Below are 13,086 nucleotides of genomic sequence, written 5' to 3' on the forward strand. Positions count from 1 at the left end.
ATGAACTAGGGGACAATCTAGCATTACACACACTGCATAACTTCTGTTTTACTATATTGAATCAGAAAAACAGGTACAATACACATACAATACAGCCTGATATTGATATATTGCAAGCCTGCCTATTGCATGTGAGAGGAGACACAGGAGAGAGGACACCAGCACACCCAGCGCTGCACAGCCCCAGTGAGGATGTCAGCGTTTTATATATGTAAACAACAGTGAGACTGTATTATGAAAAATCCCTCAGAGGGATGTTACTTGTGCACACTATAGCGGCTCTCCCACTATACACCCGGTACCAGTGATCCAGGGACTGTTATGGAGGAGCTGTTGAGGATGCTGCTGCTGCTATGCAGAGGAAGGCGCCAAAACGCTGCTGAGCCCGCTCTCGTGTAGCTCCGCCCCCCGCCATGGTGCTGGAGTTATATTTATACTGGCCAGGTCTCCCTATGTCTGTAGCCTCACATAAATGCTTGGTACAATGTATTTTAGCCAGTGTCACGCAGGGGCTACAGCGGGACCCCCCCAGGTGGGACCTCCCTAGTGGGGTCCTCAGTGAGTACTCACCACCGATGATCACCTTCAGGCAGCGTTAGGGGTGTGCAGCATGCTGCGGCTGCAACAGCCAAGGCGCCATACCCCGCTGAACAAACAGCCATTCAGAATGGTGGTGCTGCAGCGGGGAAGCGGCTCTGCACCTCAAGAGGCCGGTGACCATCCTCCCCCTAACTCCCACGGTGCAGGTATGCTGTTGCCCAAACAACATACCAAAAGAAATAAAACTTTAAAAGAAATTGAAGAAAAACCCTGGAGCTTGCAGAGTGTGCATCCTCTCCTGAGGGCACTTTTTTCTAAACTGACCTGTAGGAGGAGGCATAGAGGGGAGGAGTCAGCACACCCAGTGGAAGAAAGTTAAAGTGCACTGGCTCCTTTGGACCCGTCTATACCCCATCGTACTAATCTGTCCCCAATATCCCTTATGGATGCTAGAGAAAAACTATTATCCAAAACAGTAAACAGGAGCACAATTCATTTGCATGTAAGCTTTGTCTCTTTTGGGGTCTGATAGGCGGGACTGGCGCAGATACCATGACAGTCGGGAGGTATCAGAAAATAAGGCAATGATTTTTTATGGCTGTCTAAATCGCAGTCTCGCTACTCTGTCTTTCTGGGAACTCGTTAATTTGGATTCCGTAGACCATGTTCCTAATGATATTCCAGGATTACGTCATTATTTCCAGGAATGCAATTTGGAATCCAAGATGCCCGACCATCCCAAACAATCGCCTTAAGCAACTCTGGCACATTTTGGCTGTGTAAATTGGCACTGATGGAAAACAGCAGTAACAGAATATGCAGGAAGACAGTGGTAATGCACATAGACAAACACAGGGGGGGTTTTCTGGTTGCCCGGACCCCCCCCCCCCCCCCCCCCCCCCCCTTCTTGGCCAAGAGCTCAAATTATGACCACAAAAGCAATAGTATATAATACGATAACTGGAGCTGCCGCAACATCATGCAGTGTAAGGGACAGAACGGAGCTGCTGCACATGCCCAGTGTAGCAGCCTCTTCTACCAAGTTTGCTGTGTGTGTGTGTGTACAATCAGTGTCCTCAATCAGTGCACTGGACCAGAGAGTAGCTACCAGGAAGAAGAGACAGGAGCCTTACCATGAGGTGGGAGAATGTGTGCTTAGAAAGTGCAGTACTGGTTCTATTATGTTTGTGTATTTATTTAAATATGTGTGATACAGCCTATACTATAAACCATCTATAGTGTTCAATATTAATACTGTATTCCATACAGTATCCAGTGTCCAGGATCGGTACTAGCTCCCCCAGATTCCCACACTTGCTCCAATGTTCCACAAAGTGGGAGATTGAGGACTGCATTTGGAAACCCCCCCCTCTAGAAATCCTGCATTTGCCACTGATGCAGGGATTAAGGGATTAACAGGAGTAAGCAGATGCAATGCAGCAGTGGTATCAAAGAGTGGTAAATGCAGGGATTCGGCATTTAACCTCAGGAGCTGTGTACTGTTTGCTAAGTACTCTGCATTGCATCACAGTACAGATGGCTGCAGTAGCACATCAGGTTGGAGCGGAGGTCGCACCTCCCTGTAGATTCTGGGTCCTAGTGACCAGCATGTATGAATAGGCAGGAGACAGTGCTGGAGTGCACTGCTCTCTCTAACACGGCTACCATATGAGGTTTGCGAATACAATTGCCAGGTCTGGAGTTTGGTATCACCTCTAGGTCGCTAAATTCTACCCCTCCTCCTATGTACTCTGGTAGATGCAGGCTCTCTGTAATTTGCAGTGTCAGATACTATTATAAGGCACGCGCTCTACCTGTCTAATGACGATGACCACAGACTGTCTCTTGGCTGTCATCATAGAGCAAAACACAGGTTACCCGCTACTCCCACTTGGATCGCTCATTGGGTAACCCTTTTCTAAGCTGCAAGAGTGCCCAGGGGTGCATACACTTGGAAATCGGTGCGCTCAGGGGTACTTGTTGTACCCTATCCTGTACAGTACAGAATCCATAGCCTGCTGATGTCAAACGGAGCATAACCCAGGGTCACGAGCAACTCACGTTTCCTAGCAACCATTGTATCTTCCTGTAGTAATCAGTAGTCTGTCACTATTAACACCCCACAAGATGCGTAGTAACTCTAAAAGTGCATCCCATATACTGTAGCAACTTGTGGGACTATAAATCCCAAAGAATATACATCCATCAGCCATAACATTAGAACCACCTGCCTAATATTGTGCAGATCCCCCGTGTGCCACCAAAACAGCTATGTCCCATCAAGGCATGGACTCCACAAGACCTTTAACGGTATCCTGTGGTATCTGGCACCACCAAGACGTTAGCAGGAGATTCTGTAAGTCCTGTAAATTGCAATGTGGGGCCCCCATGGCTTGGGCACATCCCACAGAGGCTTGATCGGACGGAGATGAGGGAATTTGGAGGCCATGTCACCACCTTGAACTCTTTGTCATGTTCCTCAAACCATTCCTGAGTAATGTCTGTAGTGCATCAGGGAGCAATTTCAGCAAAAGAACAACAACACATTGGCCTTCACAGGAAAACAAAAAACACACGCATAGGCTTCACATGAAACAAACATACACATACAGGCATGTTCAGTTAGTCGCAGGATAATTAACGCACCGGCCTGATCCAATTAGTGGAGTACCAATGGGTGTACTACCTTGCGGCAACTGAAGCTCCTGAAAAGACCATGAGATAAAGGCACAATCGGGGGCTCACACGTCGGGAAACCCCCTGAATCCGCAGTTTATGCAGAATCAGTTTTCTGCACGGTAATCCACAATTTTAATTGTGGGGAAAAGACTATTTAATTGAAAAGCCTTTACACGCTTCAATCACGGTGCAAATTGAAGTCCCGTATGTCATACCGCCAAATAACGGCACACTACGGCCACTGATGTAAAAGAAAGCGTTATTTATCAGATCAGGCCACCTTCTTCCATCACCTCGTGGTCCAGTGCTGATGCTAACGTGCCAGCTGTAGGCAGTTACGGTGGTGAACAGGGGTCAGAATAGGCACTCTGACCGGTCTGCGGCTACGCAGCCCCATACACAGCAGTCTGCAATGCACTGCGTGTTCTGTCGCCTTGTAGATTGTGCTACAGTAGCACTTCTGTGGGATCAGACCAGGTGGGCTAACCTTCACTCCCCATGGCCAACAATGAGCCTTGGGTGCCCATGACCCTGTCGCCGGTCCTTCCTTGTACCACTTGTGGTAGGTACTAACCACTGCATACCGGGGACACCCCATAAGACCTGTCATTTTGGAGATCCTCTGACCCAGTCTTCTAACCATCAAAATTTGGCCCTTGTCAGAGTTGCTCAGATCCTTATCGTGCTTCCAACACATCAACATGAAGAACTAAGGGCCTAATTCAGACCTGATTGCAGCAGCAAAATTGTTTTCTAATGGGCAAAATCATGGGGGGGTCATTCCGAGTTGATCGTAGCTGTGCTAAATTTAGCACAGCTACAATCTTCTTCCCTGACATGCGGGGAGACGCCCAGCACATGGCTAGTCCGCCCCGCATGTCAGTCCGGCACCCCCTCGCAGAAGTGCAAAGGCATCGCACAGCGGCGATGCCTTTGCACTTCAAGAGTAGCTCCCGACCAGCGCAGCTTTAGCGTGCTGGCCGGGAGCTACTCGTCACTCCCCGGCCCGCAGCGGCTGCGTGTGACGTCATGCAGCCGCTGCGGCCCGCCCCCCGTTTGGTCCGGCCACTCCTGCGTTGGCCGGACCATACCCACGAAACGGCGGGCAAACGCCGCCGTTCCGCCGCCTCCAGCCCAGCGATCGCCTCTTCCTGTCAATCAGGCAGAGGCGATCGCATCCTTGCTATGGCCTTCGGCCGTCTGGCATGCGCCGGCGCATGCGCAGTAGGGACCCGTTAGCTCTGCTGCGTTAAAACGCAGCAAGTGAACGGGTCAGAATGACCCCCCATGTGCACTGCAGGGGAGGCAGATGTAACATGTGCAGAGAGAGTTAGATTTGGGTGGGTTATTTTGTTTCTGTGACGGGTAAATACTGGCTGCTTTATTTTTACACTGCAGTTTAGATTTCAGTTTGAACACACCCCACACAAATCTAACTCTCTCTGCACATGTTACATCAGCCCCACCTGCAGTGCACATGGTTTTGCCCATTAGAGAACTATTTTGCTGCTGCGATCAGGTCTGAATTAGGCCCAAAGTGTTCCCTTACTGCCTAACATATCCCACCCGGTGACTATTGTAACGAGATAATCACCGTTATTCACTTCCCGTCAGTGGTTTTACTGTTATGGCTGTTTATATGGTGGGTGTTATGGGTGTATATATGGCGCCCACTCTAGTACACCAACCGCAGCTCAGGTGGGAGATATCAGCATGTAATGCCACTGCTGTCAGGACCTGGTGGGACTTGTAGTTCCACAAACTTTTGGAGCGCCATAGGTTGCCCGAGAAATCTGTAAAGAGTCAAACTTGCATGACAAATATGTACACACCAGCCTGTCACCGCCGCTAGGAACAAATGTATTGAACATATGCAGTTACCATAGGAGCACTTACAAAGCACTTTATCTCTTTTACCAGGGAAACAATGCTGTGCAATCGCGCTGCCCCTTGGCTCACTCCAGTAAGTGATAGAGACAGAACGGAAAGGTCCAGAGGGTAAGGCCGCTGCGTATTGTTTTACAAGCACTTAGTGTAGCAATAGGAATGTATTCCTTGGTTGCTGACAAAAACAGCTAATAATTGTTTAGCACATCTACCCGAGACCCTTTTCCTGACACTGACCAACGCGACAGATAATGATCTGTGAGAATGTAGCCGTCGCCGTGTCATCAGCGCAATGGGAGACTAATGGGAGACAGGGGCACGGACGGGGCACCACAACAGCTAATGCGATTCATCAGCCTGCCAAGGTCCATCGTTGCCTTTATAGGAACCCTGTGCAGACAGTGACAACAATTCAGCATAAGTTCTAAAGCTTTACAAACATGGGCCTTTAATAGGATTAATTGAGCCAGGGCAGTCGGACTTAATCCCCTGCTGTAATTACTTAATCCCCTGATGTATTGTTCTCTCTGTATTGTATTGCAGCTGAGAACAATAGATGAAGGGTTTATGCTAATAAACCATGGTGTGCCTAGGTGCAGCATAGAAGCCAAGATAAACATGGCTCCATCTGTACTCCTATGCAGGGCCGGTGCTAGGGTGTTCGGCGCCCCTCTGCAAACTCTACATTTGCACCCTCCTACAACTATGTCATCTCGACATGTCTCTTTACAATGTTTTATATTTTGAAATGTGACAGGAGGGAGCTGGTTGGGGAGACGGAACGGTCTTCAGGCCTCTCTGCAGAACAAGGGATGGCGCGATACCTTCATGCACTGCTTACCCTGCTTACTGCATCGTGTCGGCGCTGCCCCTACGTGCCTACTGCCGGGTGTATACTTTCGCCTTTTGGAACGGTCTTCGATGCTGGGAAAAACAAGCCCAAATGTAGTCGCCAGAGCCTGGCCAACAGTGACTGCTCTCTTAATAATTGCAGCTTTCCAGTTTTATTGCCTTTTGATCTCAATGACGTCCGAGGAGAAGAAGAATCAAATAGTTCTGCCGGGGAACGAGGCCTCAGCTGGATTTTGCAGCTGCACAAATTATAGTAATAAATAATAGTCACAATATTCTTATAAACATCTTGATTTCTGACACTTTCCTAAAAGTGTAATAAAGGTATAAATACTTATGAATATTATTATGCAAATGGGAATGGCGGATTTAGGGTTTCTTTCCATCTTTTATGGACGGCTAAATAGCCCATTACTCCTAAACAAGCTACATTCAGTACCTGATCACTTTGCTTTTTCGTGGCGCCTGACCCTTCACCCGTTTCCTTTCTCTTCTCTTTATAACGTGTATCTATAGCACGCAGCTCACAGATAAATAATAACAATGTTTATACAGCGCGTTTCGCCAGTAAGTGCCAGTTGTAGTAAGCCAGAAGTACAATGCCACCCACCAACGTTTATTATTATTTATTACCAGTTATTTATATAGCGCACACATATTCCGCAACGCTTTAGGGAGAATACTTGACCATTCACATCAGTCTCTGCCCCAGTGGAGCTTACACTCTATATTCCCTATCACATGTACACACACACACATTCACGCTAGGGTTAATTTTATCAGGAGCCAATTAACCTGCCAGTTTATTTTGGAATTGTGGGAGGAAACCGGAATACCCTGAGGAAACCCACGCAAGTACAGGGAGAATATACAAACTCCACACAGTTAGGGCCGTGGTGGGAATCAAACCCATGACCTCAGTGCTGTGAGGCTGTAATGCTAACCATTACACCATCCGTGCTGCCATATCACAGCCATGTTGATAATTACATGGAGGAGGCGATGTAACAACGCAGCGGAAGGAGGACCCATATTAAATGTCTGGTTTGATCTGTGTATTGGGATGTCCTTTGACCACCACAATTCAGAGAACGCGGCAGGAGATTACTTTGTACAATTAGTTATCTGACAGTGGTATCGGCTATTAATGGGGCAGACACAGAGGCATGGCTGGAGATATCTGGACCCATGGCAGCACTGGGATGGGGTTCTATACACACCTAAAATGATCATGTGCTTTGTACCTGTTGTCTTACCTGGTTGGGCCACAGGTGGTAGACTTGGAGCACCCGAGGAACTTGTTTGAGGTCTCTCTCCCAATTCTTTCTCATTGGCTTTCCTCCCAAAGTTCCAAGGAGCGTACCACGTGTCACTTGATGGTGCATTTGGTGGGATCTCAGGGGCTTTGCTTATTAGTCGCAGAGAGGAAAAGATAGAATTTCTTCTATTCCTGAAAGGAAGATCGGAATTCGTACTGCCTTGATGATTCTCCCTGATGGTGAACCTTTCTAACATTTTTGGCATGTCTTCTACTTTAGAAGAGTCCTGTTTCATGTTCTGGGAGGGTGGAGGTCCAACATTTCTGGGAACCCCATCAACAGAGGCCTTGAAATTGCTGCGGGATGAGGAGAAGGGGTTGGGAAAGGACTTCATTTCAGTGTCATTGGAGCAGGGCTGACTTTCCGAGTTACTACGGCTTCTTCTGAAGAATGAACCAGGAAAATGAAAGTAGCTAGTCTGTGCCATTGGTTTGGTTTTAGCAGGTGAAATGTGTCTCGGGCTGTCTGGAGCAGAACTCACGGAGCGATTAAACGATCGCTTAATTGCGTTGGACAAGATGGTGAAGGTGGAGGATTTACCTCTGCTCTCTGGCTCCCCTCCTGGATCATTACTGACACGAGAAGTGGCTTGCTCACGGATGTCCTTGTTAGCTGGTCGTGGATTGGTAGCGCTCCAGTCGAGAAGTTTGGATTTTTCCTCATGAGAAAGAACAAGCTTCTTAAGTGTTGAGTTTTGAGGTCTGTCCAGTTGAGGCAGCTTATTCCGTTCATCTGTTCTATCTTCCTTCTCAAACACATCGCTGCTGTCACTGAGATACTCCAACTGAGCATCAGGAGCGAGGTCCACATCTCTGTCTCCACCAAGTTCAGACTTGTGGTAGGTGTAATGGAGGTATGAACTTGGCTTTGGAGCATTCGATGACCCATATGCACCAAGTTTTGGGTAAGTGCCATTGGCCAGAAGAGCCTTGTGATGAGGAACATATGATGGTATCGTTTGATATTCCTCCTCCTGATCCTTCTCACTCACATTTGGAAAGTGCGAGTCTGTGAAATGTTCAGAAGTATTTTTGTGGAACACCTGTATGACATAAACGTTTATGTATTAATAAGCACACAAGAGCTAACAGGATCGCCTAAGAGCACAGCAATAGGACTGGGATTAGACGTCACCATTCCCTTTGCCTATTCCGCCATTACAGAGACATAATAAGGTAATTGCCGGATGTTCACAAATGTGTCCCTGCAATACGTTCCTATTTGCACCAAATCCTGACATATACATAGATGTGCGCCAATGTTCCCTCTTCCGGACCTGGGGCCTAATTCAGACCTGATCGCTCGCTAGGGGTTTTTTGCACTGCTGCGAGCAGATAGTCACCGCCCATAGGGGAATGTATTTTTGCTTTGCAAGTGTGCGATCGCATGTGCAGCTGAGCGCTACAAAAATACTTTGTGCAGTTTCTAAGTTGCCCAGAACTTACTCAGCCGCTGCGATGACTTCAGCCTGTTCGGGGCCGAAATTGACATCAAACACCTGCCTTGCAAACGCTTGGACACTCCTGCGTTTTTCCAACCACTCCCAGAAAACGGTCGGCTGCCACCCACAAACGCCTTCTTCTGTCAATCTCCTTGCGATCTGCTGTACAAATGGATTCTTCGTAAAACCCATCACACAGCAACGATCCGCTTTGTACCCGTGCGACGCGTCTGCGCATTGCGGTGCATACGCATGCGCAGTTCTGACCTGATCGCAGCGCTGCAAAAAACGCTAGCGAGCGATCAGGTCTGAATTAGGCCCCTGGTCTTATGTTGAGCGATTGCGTCAGGAAACATGCGATTGCTTCAGGAAACGTGCACTGTACAGTAAATTCTGCCGCGCTCCTTTAGGAAGATTGGTGGCCTTTCGGTAACTGTGATGTAAATATGAGAAGGACACATGTATACAGGATACACTCCTCTTATTGGGTGACATGCACAAATACTAATGAGACTACAGGCCCGTATTCTGCGTCTACGCATCTATGCGACTTCACTTCCCCCAGCCCCTCATCATCACAGCCACTACAGTTACACCTACCCAATGCAAATGTGTAGGGGTTACAGCTGGATTTGGCGTGGACTGTGCATGCATAGGACGCAACTCTCATAAATACTGATGTGTAAGCAGCCCGAGTCGCAGCCGCAGTTTGCTAAGAATGCCCTGGAACTTGGCCGTGATTTGGGCCCTCTGTGTCTAAATGATGATAAATTACCTCATTATCTGCAGAGCTCAGGGTGTTGGGCAAACCCTCTCTTGAAATGTTAGATGGTCTCTTACCAATGATAAGAGGCAGAGCTGAAAATGGAAAACACAAATACAGTAAATGATTCTGTCACTGCGGAAACTTTACAGGCAAATGTCAACATATGGTCCTATCATACCTCCTAACATATATATATTATTATCCTTTAAATATATATGGCGCCACAAGGGTTCCACAGCGCCTAACAAAGTACATGAACAAAGAGCCAAACAAGAAAAGCTGCAACTTTCAGTACAGGACAATGGCCCTCATTCCGAGTTGTTCGCTCGCTAGCTGCTTTTAGCAGCCGTGCAAACGCTAAGCCGCCGCCCTCTGAGAGTGTATCTTAGCTTAGCAGAAGTGTGAACGAAAGGATAGCAGAGCGACTACAAACAAAATAATTGCAGTGCAGTTTCTGAGCTGCTCCAGACCTACTCCTAGCTTGCGATCACTTCAGACTATTTAGTTCCTGTTTTGACGTCACGAACACGCCCTGCGTTCGGCCAGCCACGCCTGCGTTTCCCCAGGCACGCCCGGGTTTGTATCTGACACGCCTGCGTTTTTCCACACACTCCCGGAAAACGGTCAGTTACCTCCCAGAAACACCCACTTCCTGTCAATCACTCTGCGGCCAGCAGTGCGATTGAAAAGCGTTGCTTGACCTTGTGTGAAACTGCATCGGCTGTTGTGAAAGTACGTCGCGTGTGCGCATTGCGTCCCATACGCATGCGCAGAAGTGCCGCTTTTTTACCTAATCGCTGCGCTGCGAACGAAACAGCTAGCGAACAACTCGGAATGACCCCCAATGTAAGACAAGTACATGGTATATAAACATTTCTGAATCAGGGGACATGACTCTGAAATAAGCATCAGGGAGGCAGAAACCGGGGCTAGGTGCCGTTGCAGTGAGTATGGAGTAGAAGACAGTCTAAGTAAGAGAAGGAAAAGCACATGAGGGGAGAGGGCCCTGCTCGTGAGAGCTTACATTCTACTAAGAAATTCTCCTACAAGAGCCTCCTGTGAAATCAACAACACCACTTATTAGTGTCTGATCTGAAGCCATCTCGCTATCACAGGGACTGCCTCCTGTCTGCCTGGCGGTTCACGGAGCATCTTCCGGGATTACTGTACTGATTTGGAGGCATTACTGGGAGATGCTGCACAGGAACTCTCAGTCACTCCTTCAGACGTGACCTTTTTTTCTGGGTGAGGGAAAATTATTCCAAGCAGCATTTTTCAAATTCTTTTAGCAGCAATAGCTCACGGGGACTTTCTGCTCTGGAAATTCTGGTTATTTCATGATCTGGAAGAGGCAGAGCTCCCTCCAGAGGCTGTGATTGGTACTGCGCACACACAGCAAGACCAGCAGGGACTGCTAGCAGAATCTATATGGTGCCTTGATACTCTGCGCACTGTAATTTAAGGGCCTCATACACTACAACGATAATGCCCGATTTCAACCTTTCGGGCCAATAAATCGGATGAACGGCGGCAAATCAGATGTGTTTTACATCCGATCCGATGCTTGGTCCCGTGAGCATCGGATCGGAGCCCCTAGGTCGTTAGTGCTGCACTTGTGATATGACGGATCCTGCAGGCATGGCTGGGATCGCATAAGATGCATCGTATGCAAAAGGGCCGCACACGATGTATCCTATGCGATCCTGCCGCACAGGAGGCTGCCGGGCGGTTCAAGGGAAATCTTATGCGACAAGAGGGTCTGACATGTCGCTGTAGTATAATGGGGCCCTTTACAATAAAAGATTTATGCAATGCCCAGGCGTGTTTAGGGAAACCTGAGGGCCCATTTACACTTATTCACTTTATTAGCTTTTTGCACATTAACAAATGCATGAAAAGTGCAGTAGAAATATGACACATTGTAAAACCAGCGGTAGTCAGTCGCGGTTTTCAAATATAAGATAAATTATTTATTTATTTTTAAAGTGAAAAAATTAGGTTAGAGCAAACTGTAAGTGTCCGGAAGTAATCTGAAAACCATGTAAAATATAAGTCCACTCATGGCCTGATCATTTGTGATATCCGATTCTGATTTACACGGATCTGTAAGATATGCTGATTTAGGGGCTCATTTATCAACGAGTGATAAAACTCATGAATGATAAATCTCATTGCATATGATAAATGGTGCTCCATCCAATCAGCTCCCAACTGTCATGTCTTCAGCTCCCAACTGTCACGTGTTCAGCTCCCAACTGTCACGTGTTCAGCTTCCAACTGTCACGTGTTCAGCTCCCAACTGTCATGTGCTCAGCTCCCAACTGTCACGTGCTCAGTAGAGATGAGCGGGTTCGGATTTAACGCCAGAATTAACGCCAGTTCGGTTTTATCCGGATTTTTTCTATTGGCTATCCAAAACACGTGACATCCGTGAGCCAATAAGATGCCGTTTTGAGAACCGAGTTAATCCGAGTAAAACCGAGTTAAACCGAACCCGCTCATCTCTAGTGCTCAGCTCCCAACTGTCACGTGTTCAGCTCCCAACTGTCATGTCTTCACCTCCCAACTGTCATGTGCTCAGCTCCCAACTGTCATGTGCTCAGCTCCCAACTGTCATGTGCTCAGCTCCCAACTGTCATGTGCTCAGCTCCCAACTGTCACGAGTTCAGCTCCCAACTGTCATGTCTTCACCTCCCAACTGTCATGTGCTCAGCTCCCAACTGTCATGTGCTCAGCTCCCAACTGTCATGTGCTCAGCTCCCAACTGTCATGTGTTCAGCTCCTAACTGTCATGTGCTCAGCTCCCAACTGACGTGTTCAGCGCCTGTCATGTGCTCAGCTCCCAACTGTCATGTGCTCAGCTCCCAACTGTCATGTGCTCAGCTCCCAACTGTCATGTGCTCAGCTCCTAACTGACGTGATCAGCTACTAACTGTCATGTGTTCAGTTCCCAACTGTCATGTGTTCAGACCCCAACTGTCATGTGCTCAGCTCCCAACTGTCATGTGTTCAGTTGCCAACTGTCATGTGTTCAGACCCCAACTGTCATGTGCCCAGCTCCCAACTGTCATGTCCCAACTGTCATGTGTTCAGCTCCCAACGGTCATGTGTTCAGCTCCCAACTGTCATGTGCTCAGCTCCCAACTGTCATGTGCTCAGCTCCCAACTGTCATGTGTTCAGCTCTCAACTGTCATATGTTCAGCTCTCAACTGTCATATGTTCAGCTCCTAACTGTCATATGTTCAGCTCCTAACTGTCATGTGTTCAGCTCCTAACTGTCATGTGTTCCTCTCCCAACTGACGTGCTCAGCTCCCAACTGTCATGTGTTCAGCTCCCAACTGTCATGTGCTCAGCTCCCAACTGTCATGTGCTCAGCTCCCAACTGTCATGTGTTCAGACCCCAACTGATGTGTTCAGCTCCCAACCGACAGGTGTTCAGCTCCCAACCGTCAGGTGTTCAGCTCCCAACCGTCAGGTGTTCAGCTCCCAACCGTCAGGTGTTCAGCTCCCAACCGTCAGGTGTTCAGCTCCCAACCGTCAGGTGTTCAGCTCCCAACCGTCAGGTGTTCAGCTTCCAACTGTCAGGTGTTCAGCTCCCAA

General features: G+C 48.1%; 1 protein-coding gene across 8 annotated transcripts in view; it reads right to left on the reverse strand.

Annotated features, from left to right (window-relative positions):
* Positions 1 to 13,086, reverse strand: part of MICAL2 (microtubule associated monooxygenase, calponin and LIM domain containing 2) — a 278,508-nt gene that overhangs the window by 47,312 nt on the left and 218,110 nt on the right. For all 8 annotated transcript variants that reach the window (XM_063946422.1, XM_063946420.1, XM_063946416.1 and 5 more), the window contains 2 exons: positions 9,494 to 9,576; positions 7,215 to 8,319 (listed from right to left, as the gene is read on the reverse strand). In XM_063946422.1, coding sequence (XP_063802492.1) covers positions 7,215 to 8,319; positions 9,494 to 9,576 — 1,188 coding nt within the window. The remainder of the gene's footprint in view (positions 1 to 7,214; positions 8,320 to 9,493; positions 9,577 to 13,086) is intronic.

Source organism: Pseudophryne corroboree, chromosome 11, assembly GCF_028390025.1.
Source record: "Pseudophryne corroboree isolate aPseCor3 chromosome 11, aPseCor3.hap2, whole genome shotgun sequence".
In the NCBI taxonomy this organism is placed as follows: Eukaryota; Metazoa; Chordata; class Amphibia; order Anura; family Myobatrachidae; genus Pseudophryne; species Pseudophryne corroboree.